Below are 17,013 nucleotides of genomic sequence, written 5' to 3'. Positions count from 1 at the left end.
TGCTTTCTCCTTACTTCTACAGCCATCTTTAAAAACAGAAAAAAAAAACAGAAACACTCTTCCCACACTATTTGCATATATAAAATATCCTTTATTGATATTTTTGCAAGCATTAAGCTCCCTTCAACTGAGGTCAACTTCGTTTTCGTCTCACGGGTCAAACAATTCTTAGCCATCAGGTATAAAACAGAAAAGTCCAGGAAAACATTTCCCTCTGATAACACTAAAAATAGCTTCCAGCAGCAGTCATGGATCAGATAACATCATACACATTTAGTACAGCCGAACTGAAAAAGAAAAAAAAATGCAGCTTTGACTACTCTAAGAAACAAACATCGATCACTGTAATAAATACAAAAAACAGACAGGCATGTAAATGTATAAATAACGTGAAGGTTATTACAAACACAAGAGCAGGTTAAAACCTTACAGGGGAGCTGTGGGTCTATCTACACTGATTGTTACGTTACTGATTGTATTTATGTTACACTGGGTTTGCCTGCACTGGAAACAGCCGCAGAAGGAATTGACATTTTTTCTGTTATTCAACACAGAAAGGTGTCAAAGCAAAAAGGATGTAAATCCTATTACTTTAAATCTTGAAAAAAAGGAGGAAAAATAAGACCTTTTTTTTTATATATATTTACATACACAGGTGATGTGTATTTATGAAGTACTGTTCTTCATTCCTGTGAGGAATGAAGAACAGTACTTCTTTACTTTGTTTTCTTTAAAAAAAAAACCCTAAAAAAACAGAATAGTTCGTATCAGAGATGAAGATCAATGTTTTTAATAGTTGTATATTTATTTGTGTGTCAACAAACATGCATACCTTATAAAAAACACACAGACATTAACAATGTATTTTACATGATGTATTTATATTAATTTATTGCATGTGCTTGCCTGTGTGTGTGTGTGTGTGTGTGTGTGTCTGTCTGTCTGTCTGTGTGTGTGTCTGTTCTATCCTGTGAAAGTGTGTATGTGTGTTCTCTGGTCGATGTGGCTCAGTAGCGATGCTCTCCTCGTGTTATGTGAGAGGAGAACTCGTATCGATCTTGACTCCGGTGACCGCAGAGGTTGCACTCGAAGGGGTCTCTGAAGCCGTGGCAGCCCATGTGAATGGTGTACATGACGTGGTCCAGGAAGAGGACGCGGCAGTGTTCGCACCTGTACGCCCTCACCTGCTCCCCGTCCGCTGTCACTACTTTGAAGCCCTCGGAGGCCATCTCCATGGCCCGGATGGTGTCGAACTGCCTCTGTTGTTCCTCCTTCACCAGGGGAAGCACGCCATTCCTAACCCCCTGGGTGATGTGGTTGGTCAGGTAGATGAGGCCGGGGGCTGCTCCGGTCGGGCGATCCTCGTTGTTGCTCTCGGTGTCCGTGGAATCCTGGCCGCTGTGGCTGGGCGAGCCGTCCTTCTCGCTGGAGGCAGACTTGGAGTTGGAGAGCAGCAGCAGGTTCTCGGCCGCACTGTCTTTGGCTGACAAGCCCGTCCCCGCGTGGGCCTCCGTCGCCGGCTTGTGGAGGGGGTAGATGGAGCCGAGGCCCACATCGGAAGAGGAGGTCTGGACCAGAGGCCGGAGCGACTCGGCGCCTAGGTAGCTGATGGCGCTGTTGATGGCCTGGTCGATGACGTGGGGCTGGATCAGCTCGCTTGCTCCTCCATCATAAGAGAGGTCCGACAGACGTTTGTCACCTGAAGAGAAGGAGAGACAGAAGGGCAGGGTGAGGTTCGTACTACGCTTACACACTTTCACCTGCATCCTATCATCTCACCATCTTGACACTGAGCCACTGAGTCTTAAAATGAGTCACTTCAGTCTACCTTTTGATGTTCTATTATTCTCCCTCTTTTGATTGTTTTTTGCTTTTTGTGTGGATATGAATCGCTTAAATGTAACATGTCTATGCAGAATCAAGGTAATATTTCAATGTAGTCTTTTCCAGTGACGATTAAGCAAATAAAAGGTGCAGTCTGTGATTAGGCTGCACTGCATAGAACCAGGCTTGCAGAGAAAAATGCAACCCCAATGAACACAAACAGTCACAGTTACACTTTTTTTTTCTTTCAGCAAAAAACAGCGAAATTGTATTGACACAAAAGAAGCAGATTTCAGCCCTTACCCACAAACTTCTGTGGCATAGTGCTCTTACGTTTAGCTACATTATTAGCTAGTCTGTCTAGCACCAAGGCTCTGTCAGATCCCATCTGGCTCAAGTCTTCCCTCTGCTCATTCTGGTTGCTTTCTTCCTTTACTACTGGAAAGCAAGACAGAGAAGTAGATTTTAGCGTCAAAGTAACTGGAGTTTGTCCTGCTGGCACAAGCCTGATGGTGGTTTTCTCACAGAGCACAGAGCGGACTATTCTGACACACGTGAAGCACTTGGTTTACGAATATAACATTTGCTCATAATGATCTGTTTTCAGGTTTTAATGTAGAGCTGTACAGAACACTAAGTATGAAGTGTCTAAATTTATATAGAAAAAGAAACTGACTTAATTAGCTCGGATACCTACACGAGCCTATATTTAAATGGAAATGTAGCCTGTCTTGTTTTTTAGCAACAAAGACAGTGACTGTGATAGGCTGCTGTTCTGTGCACAGTTTCCTGCATCCCGTGCTTAGGATAAAGTAGGTCATTAGATCTGGGTGAAAGTTAAAGCGCACGCCTCGTGAGGCACCAACCTGTGTAGATGGTGTTTTGCAGTCCCATACACTGGAGGTAGTTGTGACACCTCTCTTTGTGCTCTTCTAGAGAGCTGCGCTGCTTATAGCTCCGCCCACAGTAAGCACACTTGTGGGGTTTTCCAACTGCAAAAAAAAAATTACATCAGTGAAAGCAGAGCAGTGCAAAACTTTTTTTATAAATAATTAACACTAAAGTAAGTTAAATGGCCATTTGGTTCCTTCTTGAAAGAACACAGGAAGGAATTGATGTAACGAATGCATTTTGAGCAGATTAAGAACAAGATAAGGGCTGATTAGGGATCTGGCACAACCAGTGGTAAAGGGGGAAGAAAAGAGCACCACCTACAAAAATGTAAATGACAAACAAAAACCAAAACAATTTCTGGGAGGCCCTGTGGAAGAACTCACAAGTAGAAGTTTATGTCTTAGGATGCCATAAGCTCTGCTGCTGCAGATAGTGCTGAGCTCATGTCCTCTGTATTTATGGGTAACTCAGGTAGCAACTTAGTGTAGAGTGAACACAGTGCAAACTGAAACCTTATGATGGAGAGCAACATTTTTTATTTTTCACTAAGAAAATATATGCTGACAAATACTGATGATTTTTGCTATATTTTTAAATACAGAGAAAAAAAAGCCATAAACCTAAATTAAAAAGTGCTGAAAATTAAATCCAAAATATGAAAAAATCTGAGGAAGGGGAGGATTTTTCTGCCCATACCTGGACAGACAAACAAAACAAACTCAAATGGCCTGTAAATGGTAAATGGCCTGTACTTGTATAGCGCTTTACTAGTCCCTAAGGACCCTCATCCACCCATTCATACTTGTTTTGTGAATGCTCATAAAAACAGCTGAAATTAGTTTAATGCATGCACTTTTTATTTTTGCATGCTAAAAATAAGTGACTAGCGTTTTTGGTTTTTTAAGGAAAATAATAAGCCTTTTTTTTTAACATATATTTATATTTAAATACATTCCTTTTACATATTAGGAGTTACATTACTATGATAACAGTATTCTATGTCTTTAATATTATAAGTCCAGTTGTCTCCAGTTTGAAAGCTCTCCAGGCTGAATTTATATGATTACAATTCAGCTCAATAACCAACATATATCAGATGCTTTAATCTTTCTCACTTATTTTTTTGTAGGCGCTGTTACATTTACGTTGTAAAATGACACAATCGTGATTGTTATCCCTCCATTTTTCTGACAAACCCTTCAGAAGGAGAATTCTGTTTACACCCAAATTACACTAACACGTACTTCTGCAAAGCATTTGAAAAAAAAAAAGTGACACCATATCTACACCCTGTCAACTTCCCTTTACATAGTCCCGAGCTCATGCTGCATGTGCTGCAGAAGTTGCTGTGCCTTTTGTAAAAATCGTCCAACATAAAAGTGCAGAAGTTTTCAGCGGGGGTGACCTTGCTCACCCGAGTGTGTGCGTAGGTGGCCGGTGAGGGCGTCCCTCCTGCGACAGGCGTAGCTGCACAGGTGACACTTGAAGGGCTTCTCCCCTGAGTGGAGCTTGATGTGACGCAGCAGGTTGCCCTTCTGGGTGAAGGAGGCGCCGCACTGGGTGCACTGGAATGGACGTTCTCCTGAGGACGAGAACAGACAGAGCAGACACACGTTACTGCAAAGATGTAAACACAAGGAAAGAAAGGGCAGGGGGGTGGGACAGAATAACTTGTATGTTTTATTGGCTTCTAATTTTCGGATTTTATGGATCGGATCAGACAGTTTGTTTCATTTTTAAGCTTTTCCTTGAGTGCACTAATCTGACTGTGTTTGTTCCCTCCCTCCACTGACAGCGATAAAAGTCTTTGTCTTTTCTGTGCGGATGGAAAAGCTGCGGGGACGCGGGAGGTCGCCGCACTACAAGCCGGATGATGCAGCGTCTCCGGGGCGGAGAGCGATCCAGCAGCCTGTGGGGAGGGTTTCACAGCAGAGTGACACTCCATCTCTCCATGCTCCCCCTGCCCCACAGACTTCTGGCGCTCTGATCGAACAAGAGCCTTTCAGACTCAGCCTGCCAGCTCCGTAATGCACCATTGCCTAGGTCAATTTGATCTGAAAATCTCATTTTTTCCTCTTCTTCGTCTCTAAAATAAGAGCGGCACATCACAATGCAAATTCAGCCTCATTTGAATAAAGCGAAGGAAACACTTTGTGTTGAGAGCCAGTCTTCCTGATCAGCGCTTCTGGAATAAACCAATATCCATCCTCTCCGAGTGTTGTGGCATTCTGTGAGAACGTTTTAATATGGCTTTCTTTTTTTTTCAAAGCCCCCCCCCCCCCCCGTAAAATAAGAGTCACCAGTGAAGCAGCAAAAATATATAAAAAAGGAAATTCATTAAAAATGCATTTCAGGAGCAAAGACTCACCACAGAATATTTTCTATTTAAATAGGAGGCACTTCATTATATCTTTTATTGTACTTTCTTTTGCATTTACATTAGTCTACTGTTCCTTTCTTCCATTTTGAGTTTCATTAGTTTCTAAAGCCTGACAGTTAAGTGCCTTTTTCACAAATGTTCCCCACCACTGGTTTGGCTCCATTACAATAGAATATCAATTTTGAATTCTGAAAAACTTTTAATAGCCAGATAATTGTCACTTTGCAGAGATCCCATTTAATTGCTGCAGATATCCTGTTTCTCAACTGAGGGTATGTTTTCTTTGGACCAAGTTTGTCTCTGCTACTTTATCACACAATAACCTGATCAGTTGCTTGTCACGTGGCAATTCAGAGACTGTTAGATAAACAATCACGAATGCTAATGCTACATCTTGAAGTCTATTTCATGCACGATATTAGGCTCTGCACGCACACAGCCAGATGCAAGCATGCTACAAGTGAGTGTGAGGAGGACTGCAAAAGAATTTACTCTCAGAGAGTGTGTATGTGTGCATGGTGACATTGCTTGTGTTTCTGAAAAGAATTTATGTTTGGCTAAACAGGCGGAGGAGCCACAGCGCACACCTCTCTACCCCTATATCCATCTCCTTTATACTAACAGTGAACATGGGTGCAAAGGAAGGGCAAGAAGTGTTGCAGACGGCGTGGCTTACCAGTGTGGCTTCGCTTGTGCACCATCAACACATTGGGGCCAATGCAAACTATCCCACAGATATCGCACTTGAGCTTCCCGTTGGGCAGCCGGATACCGCCGGCCGAGGAGAAGGCCTTGGCTTCGGGGCTCGGCTGTGAGCCGTTCACCTTGGCCCCGGAGGCATCGATCACGCGCAAGTCTTCCGCGCACTCCTCCTCCTCCACACCGTTCATGTCACAGGCCAGCCCATTCTCCTCATCACTGCGAGCCTCAACTTTAATGTTACAGGCTGGAAAAGAGGGCAAGGGGGGGCCACGGTTTAGAATACGAGCATTTTTGTTTCTTGCATGATGTTAAATACTAAAGATGGGCAATTTATCAGTGTGATATTGATACTGTGGCATGAGAAGTTAGAGAGATGTTTATCCCAACACTGTGTTTTAATATTCCTACTTTTTTTGTTTTTTGCTTTTTGTATAAAGAACCATGATGCTGAACTCATACTGGGATTTCCAGCTATTAAACTGAACTTTACTGATTTTTTAATTTGTGACAAAATATACCTGGCTTTATTTGAATTTATTCATATATATAGAGATATTTTTTTCAGTGGAGCTCTGCACATTCTGTGTTTACTCCTGTTGGAATAAGCACCGTAAGCTGTAACACAGAAACTGCAACTGCCCTAACTAGGGCACCAACAGCTTTGTAATAGCAACTTCCTTTAGTGCACGTTTTCTTGTGAAGAGGGATGCTGCATCAGCCCTTCAGAAACTTTCCCTCCTATTTCAGACATTTTTTTTCTGAATTCACATTAAAAGGCAAAGCTCTTCATAAGGGCACACAGGTGGACAGCATGTCTACTCTTTGAGGATGTCAGTGAGGAGATGAAGAAACGTGCCGATCATCTCACACCATCACACTTTGGTGAAGCAAATGACAGCAAGATAAACAGGAAACAGAGACACAGGAAGCAGTGCGAAACTAGGGACACGCGCGGTATCTATCATAGCAACCGAGCGAACAACACAGATATACAGCCATGTGGCCTCTTCACACTCGTATTCATTTGCAAAGGTCTTCGTGTCATTTTGTACATTTCTAGCTTTTTAAAGTGCCGAAAGAAAATTATACCCGAGCGATCAGCGCCTGCTCTTATCTTATCTGTAGAAAAGCTTTAAAAAAACCAATACACACTGTAGCGTGTATTTGATGTCCAGTGTTCCAAGGAAAATAGAAGTGCCCTGTGCGATTAACTCTCAGCCGCTTCATTTTCCCACCAATGGACTTAAGAAATATTTAAGAGAACTGACAGATCATGTAAGTCCCGCAGCTACCAACCTGTGGTTTGCATGTCACAGTGACAGCCTGATTTCCCCATGCCTCTACCTCTGTTTGTACAACTGAAGAGGAAGAAGTGGAAATCATGAAATATAGGAATCCATGGAAAAGGGGAAGCTTCACAAAGAGGGCCTGTCTAACTGAAATACCAAGAATTATGGAGAAGTGACAGAAAGGGAAGCATGGGAAAGGAATTGTAAAACAGCCTGTAACTGAAACAGTTTTTTTTTTCTAATGCAGGAGTGTTGTTTTCACCGAGAGTCACTGAGGGGGCATAAATCCCCTAATGTACATTTTCCACAGAGGGAAGAGTGAAACATGAGAACTGAGTAGGATCACGAGATGTTGGTGATCATCCCTTTTCTCATAATCTGACAGTCCATACCCACACTTTTGAAAACAATGTGTTTATTTATTTATTTATTTTATGTCACATGAGAAGTAATCTCATCTGTTAAACTGCTGGGTTTATTGGACAGACTTGTATTTTGCTGGGGAGATAAGATAAAAGACACACCAACATGCAAAGAAAGGAAAGAAACCGTTTTGCTGTCTATAAAAAACAAAAGTGTGGTTAGAATGCTAAACTGGCCATCATTTATGTTACATAACCAAGTAGGAATTAGGGGCTACACAGCATTCAAAATGTCCTTACAATGCACCACAGATGAGCATGGCATGTAAGTGGGGATTGTTCTGTTATTGTGTTTAGTTTCAGTTAGGAGCTCTCTGTTTTTACAGACGTTTACGACTTATTTTAACGACTATTTACAGACATTAAAGAAAAACTATAAAATCTGTTTCACCCTCAGTTTGATCAGTGACTTAAATTAGCTTCAGTCAAATATGTCAACCATTTATCTGTTACTTGTTGCTATCTTTCTGAGTTTTCAAGAATCAGCTGTTTCACATTATATCAGTTAAAATAACAACTGTCCTTGTTTAAGTAGCTTAACATTGCTGCTATCCACTAGCTATTAGCTAGGCATTTAGCCATTAGCCTGCTCAAACTTGATCTATTAGAACCATTTATTTGTGGGTTTTTATCAAAATTATATAAGACATTTCTCCCTTGTTTTTATCCATCAAACTGTTAACCATTATATTTAGCATTAGCTTTAAGGTCGCCTTCTGGCTACTTTTAACTATAATCATTTGTCCCTTAATTTTAGCTAGCACTTTTGATCATTTATCTGTTACTTTTGGATAACACTATGTAGTTCTATAATTTATCTATTACATTTAGGTAACTAATTGAACAATTAACCACTACCACAAATTTTGGTTTATCTGTTGGTTATGGCGTTCCTAATAATGATTCTGTTACTTTTTAAGCTAACCTTTCTGTGACAGCTAACTGTGTAGCAGTTCCAATTTATGTACACTCTCAGCAAGTCATGTTTAGGTTATACAATGTGATACAATTAATTAAATTTAAAAAATCAGTGAGATAAAAATAAAAATAATCTGCTTCTGCTACTGGAAAAATGTTTGAATTTCATGAATGCAAATGCAGCAATCCAGCAGTTCCCCTGGTAAAGTTAACTCGTCACCGATTTATGGAATGTTGTTGCTAACTGTCTTTACAGATACAAACAGAAATCACAAGCTATGAAGCCATAGTCATCTTTTTTGAAGATTTTACGTTTCATTTATTGCAAAGTGTACATCTATGAGGTTCTCACTTTAACCACTGAGGGTTTTTTTCTCATTGAAACAAAACATTTACATGACTATGTGTTAGTGTAGCTTAGCTGTAGGGATTTTTTTGAGTTATGAATTTGCATTTGCATATCACAGAACTCGAAAGCAAAACTCCATAAGTGGCTATACCACTTCAATCCTGCTAATTTAATTTATGGTTTTAGCCGCAAAACCTTCAACTGCCACAGCGTAGGATAATTACACTGTTTTTAAATGTCGATAGACATTGTAAAAAGTACATAAATTACGTGCACATTAGCTTTTGAAAGAATTCTCTACCCCCCCAAAAAATACAGAACTGATCCAAGAATAACGCCTTTTCACAGTGAGGCAGGTGTACAATTTCAGGAAATGGTTGATACAGAGCGGGTGGAAAAAAATGTGTTTATCTATTATCATCTAATACACCAGTGAAGCTTTGAGATTATCAACTAGCTGGAGCAGAAGGGAACCATGAACACTGGGCTGACACCCACTTCTCATGGATATGGGGAAGTTGTGACTAAATTGGGAATAGGAAGAAAGCTTTTGCTATACATCTTGTTTGTCATGAACATCACACATCCTGATTTACTCATTTTGGGAAGCAAGTGTCAGATCACAGTAGACAAACAAAACAGGTCTCAATAAAATGGTTATAACCTGATACGGATCTACTCCTCACACTACAGGTAAAGAAACAGCACGCCCTGGAGCAGTGACTGGAAAAATAATTAACAAGTAAAATGCTAGAGCTTTAGAAAGGCATAAAAAGAAAAAATAAACTAGCTGCATTGACAAGGATGCATAGCGGGTAGGAAGCAACACAGCACTGTGCTCTGCAGCGTGGAAACACAAGGAGCCACTGGAGGTTCCTGTTACTGAGTTGTGCTGCTCTCACTGCCTGAAAATAACCCTGTGTGCAAAGTAGTGGAACCACAAGTGTTAAACCACGCCAGCAACACACTGAACACAACTTGCAGGAACACCAAAAACAGCCTGCTTTTTGCCCTCACACGTTTTTTTGTTTTTTTTTCGTTTTTTGGGGTTTTTTTTCAACTCGCCTCCATGCTTTCGGGAACTAAACCGCTCAGTCTCCTTCTCAGTCTCATGTCTCTGACATAGCCGAGGACCTATCTGAATCACTGAAAATGAAAGCGAAATCATTTCACTGGGATGTTGTGAAGGTCATCTTACAGTCTTGTGACTTTAACAGAGTCTCTGGGCTTATGTTCGGTGTAAGAAACACAAGGCGGTAAAAACGTTTCTTTCACGAAATGGTTAAATAGGCGTCACATATTAACCTCCCTCGTGCGTGTAGTCATACATGTGTAGCTTGTACCACAGCGAATGTGCGCCAACAATGACGTTCCCAGGCTATAAAGACTCACTTGCAACAGGAAATAACCTGGGTTTCGAGGTTTTAAGCTTTCGATACTTTGAGGTCCCATGTCCCACATATAGTCCCCTCTTTTTTCACTAAAGAGAACTGAGCAGCACATGATCCTGGGCGATAATTATAACTCATTTGGGCTCTTATCACTGAGGCAGTGATGCATAGATGTACCAGATACTTGCACTTCCCTTCTTTCTTTCTGTCCCTTATATAGACACACACTCGTGCAAAAGGATTGAAAAGAAACTCGCACGCAGAACATAAAGTCATACACCCAGCTGCACCTTCTTTCCCTTCTTTACAGGCTGCCAATGAAAGTCAAACATTTAGATAATGCTCACGACGACCATTTCCCATTTTTTTCGGTTGACTAAGACGTGCATGTGTGATGTAAAACGTGGTTCCACACACATCCTCCGTTACTCGGCTGAACACGTGTTGATTGTTTAGACTCACAGATTCCTGCCTGTGTCGGGTTCAGCACCTGACAGCTCAAAAGTAGGAAAGAGAGAGCCTTTGTGAGTAAGCAGGTGTGCGACCTATGTGGTGCGGTGATGCGCTCTCCGAGCTTGGCCCCGTTCCTGAACTCTTTATCTCCAGGAGTGTTGAAACTGCCTGATGGCAAGTTCTTCTTAGGAAACTCTTACACATCCTATTTCAGTTTCCTCTCACATCTTATTTTTGACTGTGCGCTGCTAATCTTTGCCGTTATCTGGATGTAAGTGGAAAAATACTGATAAGATGGTCAATTTTGAGCCATTCCATTTTGTCTTTTTTTTTTTTTTGCATTCTAACTCCTATATGTGATATGTGAAGATTTCAAGTGATTCATTCAATAGGTGAAAGTATGTTTTGGACATTAAAAAGGCACAATACACACAAAACAACTATGCTGTTTGTCCTATGAAAGGTGAATGCTATGTCCGGTTATCTTGCTGTCATATAAAACCGATCAGCCTTTAATGACCAGTAAACATTTCCTGTTTCACAAACCGCCCATGTTAGGAGACTTGAGATAAACATATGTCACTGATGTGATTCCCCCTTGCATTCTCCATCCTGATTTTCACCATGAGATTCCCTGGCTTGCTGTGTGCAAACTCAAATCAAGGCCACATTAGCTATTCCTTAAGATTCAGCTTATTAATGACGTGCCATGGATCAAAGGAATTTTTTTTTACCTTTCCTGCCAATGACCTAAATGTGTCTCTTTGCAGCTTTAAATTAATTTTTCCAAGGGATTTGGAACAGCAAATATCTCCCACTGGATGTTCATTTGATTAATTTTATGCTTTTTTTTTAACATATATGTCACACTTTTGATCCTTACATTACTTTCACTTATCGCTTTACTCTGATTTGGATGCTTTGGGAATGATACGTCTGACTACTGCTGGGAAGGGCACTGCAGTCGTTTAGGCTTGTTTTTGATTGCCGCTTCATGGGATATATTCAATACATCAACATAATTTTGCTATCACACACTGATTTTTTTACTTTCATTTTAATTCACAGAAGCAGCGGTGACGGTCAGGCTGCGCTTGAGTTACCTTTGTCCCCTCGGTTGTTCTGCTGCTGGGTGGAGCCGGCTGACAGGTCTTCAGGGACAGCCATGGGCTCTTCTGCCTCCTCGGACGCTTCATTGGCAGGGGGACTGTCCCTGTCTGGGGTAGAGACACACACCAGCAAACACCCATCACTCACTACGCAACCCCCGCGACATGACTCATTCAGGGGTAGCAAAATTACCTCTCCGTCCTGTAAGAGCCTGTTTGTGGGCCTATTGTATCTACTTTGTGCATTCTACAGCTCAATCATGCAGTAGGCGAGCTTTTACCTGGCATCTGGGCTATTTCCTGGGCCTCCTCTGTCTCCATGCGGTGCAAGTACTCTAATGGGAGAAAGATAGAGATGTAGGTGCGTGTAAGTTTAATCAAGTGCAGGCGCAGGAAACAACATTATAAAAATCTAGAGTGGAGTAAAAGGGTGTACTTCTCGGCGTGACTCCATAACCTCACTGAGATCGCTCTTGTCACAGCCGCAGATACACCACTCTTCCTCACATTACATTACAAAGAATTACAGACATTTTCATTACAAGTCTGACAGAAAGACGGAGCACGGAGAGCAGCTCGGGCCCCGGCTGATGGGGGCCCTGACGGTAGCGCGGGGTTGCCGGGAATAGGCTTTCAGACCACATTTGTTATTTATTGTTAATTTCCTGCCACATAATCATCCCAAAATGCAAACTGACTGCCGCAAAATTAAGCAGAAAATTAACTGGCCCCAGGTCACCGGGGATGCGGGTGTTTGCCGTGCCCAGCTGATCGGCGTTCGTGTTCTCTCTAATTTACTGAGCATGCATCGCTGAGCCCGCGGCCTGAGTGCAGACACACGCAAGCCACAATCAGAAACAAAGAGAGGGAGGGAAAAGAGAGAGAAGAAGAAGGAGATGAGAGAAAGGCTGCGAGACGTGCATGGAGAGAAGTAGATGTCTGTGAAAGGGCAAAAAGTCAGAGGAAGGTGCAGAAAAAGAAAAGAGACAGAAAAGCAGGCAGAAGGACCGAGAACTTCTCTTTATTTATTTATTTTTACACTCCCCCCCACCTTTTTTTTTAGCAAGAAGAGGCAATCGAGTCCAGAAGCGCTCCTCCGGCCAGGGCTGCATATCTGAGGAGTCACCAATGCTCGTGGCCCCATTAATAATGGATGGCCCTCAAGCCTGCAGCAGATGGGCCCGACAGCCTCAGCCCCAGCTCCGCCACTTCAAGAAGCCCTTGGTGGGGCCGCTGCCCAGTCCAAGCAGCCACACAGGGAGAAGTGAAGCTCCCGAAAATAGCGAAACAAACCCAGGGGAGAAGGGGAACCTAGCCCTTCCTGTTTTACTGACAGATGGCTCCACACATTTGGAACAAATAGTGGGAAGCAACGGGGCCGCTCTGTCGCAACGCACAAGATTCTGCGGAGTCAAGTCAGGAGCTCAAAGGCCTGCAAGACACTCAGGATGCAAGTGCGAGAGGAGGGAGAAAGGGTGGCGCGGGGGGGGGCATAGGTCACTGGTGCAGATGATTTGTTCAGCATAACACGGTGGTGTTGCGTGTTACTGCGCCGAGCGACGACTCGGCAGCGCCGTTCCTCAGCATCTGGAGTTTGCAGGTCGGGGGCAGAGGGAGGTGTATTCTCATGTGCCCTTTTTTTCTGGGCAGATGGTGAGAGGGGAAACACGGATGTGTTGGCGGGGGGGCTTTGACAGAAGTTTAGAAAAAGGAGAGAGAGTTCCTACATTCAGCCACAACCCACTTGCGTAGGCATGTGGAAAGTAAAGTGCATGTAGAATATTCAGGAAATTCTTTTTTCTTTTGTTCAGAACACTCATGGCACTTTTTCCTTGTGTTTACCGACAGCTCTGTTTTTACTTTTAGTGCTTCTACTTTAACATACTTTTGGCATTTGGTGATCATCAAGTTAAGACTCAGACTGAAAGTAGAACTTTTTGATAAAAGCCGGAGCACGACTAAAACATTTCCATCTAACTATCCAGACTTATTAATGATTCTCCTTCTCAAATCAGAGTGAAATTATTGTGTGTGTGTGTGTGTGTGTGTGTGTGTGTGTGTGTGTGTGTGTGTGTGTGCGCGCGTTGGCGTATGAGTGTCAAAGTGTATGAGTGTACGAACTGGGGGCAGGTGGAATCTTTCAGGCGGTGAAATAGGAGTCAGAGAAAAGACTTCTAACACAGAGCGCAAAGGGGGGACTGGAACAGTTTTGGTCGGAGTACGTCAACTGAGGAGAGGCAGGAAGAGGCTTGTGGGTTGACAGAATTTTCGGTCCTCCTCCTGTGTGTTTGCACGTGCGTGTGCGTGCGTGCGTGTGTGTGTGTGTGTGTGTTTGGTGGATGGTTGTGGCGGTGTGTCGCTGGGGGTGGGGGTAGCGAGGTGCAAAGCTACACCAGGGAGCAGGGTGGAGATGAGAAACACACGAAACCGTTAACAGATACTGAGGACCACACCAGCAAAGTCTGGATACCCTGGAGAAAGCTGACACAGTGGCGTGTCTGTGTGTGTTTAGATTAATGCACAGTTAAAACAAACTGAAAATATGAAGGATTTTTTTTTAAAGTGACACTTCTTGAGAGTTTCACTTGGAACTTTCCAGTATTTTTAAAACAAGTTTATACTTATAGGTTTTGGCAGCAATTAAATATTTTAAATAAATTAAACTATATCTGCAGATAAACAGCAGTGCTGTGACACGGCTATGTGAATGCAGCTTCATCACACTTCGCCTCACATCAGGAGCCCCACTTTGAGTGATTTCCTACTCATACGCTCCACTCAGACTTTCCACTTTTAACTGAACAGTCTGAGTGACAATTATCGAAAAACATCTCAAATAATAACGATCCGTCCTGTGAGTTTTGCAATAAGTAACACCACCGTGGGCGCCTTCTTATCAATAACGAGGAAAAGAGATGATCCCACACTGCCAAGCAACGTGGCGCGCGGACACCTCTGTTCGTGTGTGCACGCAGAGATGCTCATCAGTAATTCATGAAATGTATGGGTGGAAGTGGGCAGATAGTGTTAGCAGATGTGTTCTGGGAGTCTATCATTGGAGGAGGGGGGTGGTGGTGGTGGTGGTGGGAGAGCAAAGGTGCGCTGAAGAAGAAGTTTCCTTCATTTGCATCTGACACACTTCACTACTCTGCTATTCAGACAGTACAATCATTTTAATAACTGTCTGTCTTCCTCTAACCCCTCCACCCCCCTCCCCCTTTCACACCCCCTCCTACTTCTGTTTCTACTGACAAGAAAGATGATGTATCCGCAGACAGATTTGCAGCACTTTCAGCACTTCTCTTTCCAACTGAGCTATGAAAAAAGCCCTATGTGCGCAGGTACTGAGCTCCGTTTACAAGTTCAGAAATCAAAAATGAGTTTTCTGCTATTTTATTTGACTTTTCGCGTAGTTTATTTATTATCTTACATTTATTGTTAAAGTAGATAACTGCTTTACATTTGCGGAGAAATATATTTTTTTCTGCTTGACCGTAAACTTGAAATGTGTTAATAAAAAAAAATAGGACACATCAGAGAAAGATGCTTTCCAAGTTTAAAAAAATTTAATTAATGCCAACTTATTTTACGTCCCACAAACGCCACTTTTAAACACACGGTTAATTATAGTTAATGAATAATAATGTAGAGAAGGGTTAAATATATATATTTGAGGAAACTCAGCTTTCTTGGACTTCTGTTTTTTTATCGCGTTTAAAAAGAAAAAAAAAACCCGATCATTCCCCCCCCCCCCCCCCCCATCTCTTCGGCGGTGAATCTTTCAGTTTTCTGCCTGGGCGTTGATGAGCAACTTTTTCACCTTTGAGCGTCAGCAGCGTGAAAAGTTTCATCAGTCCTGCCTGTTTTCTTCCCTCCACACAGACGCCTTACCGGCTAACCGAGACTGCGGTTCGATTCTGAACAGGCCGACACAAAGATTAACGGAACGAGAAATGCTCAGAGCGACTGATTTGTGTGTAAACTCGAGCCGCTTGAGAGCGCGTTTAGTCGGTGCGTACTGATTTCCTGTTTAAGCAAAAACATGTTCGCATTAGTTTAGGCCCCGGTCAATTTTGCGCTTTCAACAATTTAAAGAAAATTATTTCCTGAAAAAAAAGTTCATTTTAAATATCTTAATAAACTTGAGGCACTTTTTAAAAAAAGGGCCCTAAAGTTTACAGAGTGCGCACATCTGTTGCAACAGGTGCCGTAGCCGAAGAGGGAAAAACAGTTAAACGAGTTAAAATGATAACGAGCCCCGAGCCGATCTGTATGAATTCTTAAAGAAAATGTGATTCGGATTTTTATAGAAGTCGAATTAATTGGAAAATAATTTATCCATATTTCCCAAAAGAGAGAGAGAGAAAAAAAGACGCAAGGAAAATGGGGAACATTTCCCTCTACTTCCCTTAAATTGCTGCACGTAGCTTACAGACACAGACAACGCTTTAAAAACAATATATTTTCCCCGATATATTACTGAAATACAGTCTTGTTATTTAATCCGTTATAAACTCTGTGGCAGTAGAAAATTACGCGCATCAAACGGGACCTTGATGCTGAGGCGCACCTGCACCGAAACTATAAGGAGAGTCTTTTCCAGTCAGGCGCAAATGTCTCCTAAACCATTTCACTGCCATCGAAATCACTTTAGAGGTATTGGCCTAGCCTTTGAGGTGAGAACCGAGCTGAAATGTGCGGTTGAAGTCACTTTACCTGCTATTCCTTGAGTTTGCAGTATGAAGTTCTTCCAACTCTCCCCGGCTCCATGTGCAGAAGGTCGCAGCGCCGCGGCGGCCCCATGGAGCTGCGCCCTGAGTCCCTCCCCTCTCCACTGCACTTCCTCGTTCCAGCCCAACATGACTATGTCTCTCAGCTCGGCTGAGGCATTTTGCTTGCTTTTATCCACAGTCTGCAGTGGGGAGTCGGGCCACCGAACCCCTGGCACTTGCTTTGTGCCGTGCCAATAAAAGCTGACACCCAGTAGACCATCACTGGCAGCCATGCATGAGATGGGATGAGGCGAGCGAGGAGAGTGGACCATTCATTGTTTATTTATTTCATTCACACCGAAGAAGCTGATTGGGGTTGGGGGAGGTGGGGGGGGGGGGGGTAGTGTGGGCTGGAGAGAGGGGGAGGGGGGGTTACTCCTCACTTGCATATTGGACAGCTCCCCTTCTGTCACCTGTTCTGGCACTCTGAAGCAGTCCATGAAAATAACACAAGTGTTTCCCATATAATGAGCTTTACTTCTTCTTCTATTTAATGTTTCATCCAGTTTG

General features: G+C 42.7%; 1 protein-coding gene across 5 annotated transcripts; it reads right to left on the bottom strand.

The window, feature by feature from the left end:
* Positions 1-70: 70 nt before the first annotated feature.
* ikzf1 (IKAROS family zinc finger 1 (Ikaros)) lies at positions 71-16,775 on the bottom strand. Of its 5 annotated transcripts, none has more exons than XM_085297509.1 (8): positions 16,448-16,775; positions 12,013-12,066; positions 11,726-11,839; positions 5,775-6,044; positions 4,133-4,300; positions 2,691-2,816; positions 2,128-2,262; positions 71-1,699 (listed from the first exon to the last, which is right to left on the bottom strand). In XM_085297509.1, exons 1-8 carry the CDS (start codon positions 16,773-16,775, stop codon positions 1,008-1,010), a joined length of 1,887 nt encoding a protein of 628 aa, XP_085153635.1. In that variant the 3' UTR covers positions 71-1,007. The 5 variants fall into 5 exon arrangements, with proteins under 5 accessions (XP_085153635.1, XP_085153636.1, XP_085153637.1 ...); XM_085297510.1 differs by having other exon boundaries at positions 2,128-2,259; positions 16,448-16,736; XM_085297511.1 differs by lacking the exon at positions 2,128-2,262 and having other exon boundaries at positions 16,448-16,736.
* Positions 16,776-17,013: the final 238 nt, after the last annotated feature.

Source organism: Mchenga conophoros, linkage group LG13 (assembly GCF_057382185.1).
Source record: "Mchenga conophoros isolate Kocher_MC1m ecotype Shallow Benthic linkage group LG13, M_conophoros_male_GT1.1, whole genome shotgun sequence".
NCBI lineage: Eukaryota > Metazoa > Chordata > Actinopteri > Cichliformes > Cichlidae > Mchenga > Mchenga conophoros.
Note: the sequence above shows the minus strand (reverse complement) of the source record. Positions and strands in the feature narration are given on the sequence as shown.

What these genes read in the sequence shown, in the direction of transcription:
- ikzf1 (XM_085297509.1), bottom strand. Translation starts at nt 16,775, where the DNA reads ATGGTCCACTCTCCTCGCTCGCCTCATCCCATCTCATGCATGGCTGCC. An exon ending in GGAAATAGCCCAGATGCCAG is followed by an intron (nt 11,840 to 12,012) that starts GTAAAAGCTCGC and finishes TCTCTACCCCAG; the next exon opens with ACAGGGACAGTCCCCCTGCC. An exon ending in GCACAAGCGAAGCCACACTG is followed by an intron (nt 4,301 to 5,774) that starts GTAAGCCACGCC and finishes TCTCGTCCTCAG; the next exon opens with GAGAACGTCCATTCCAGTGC.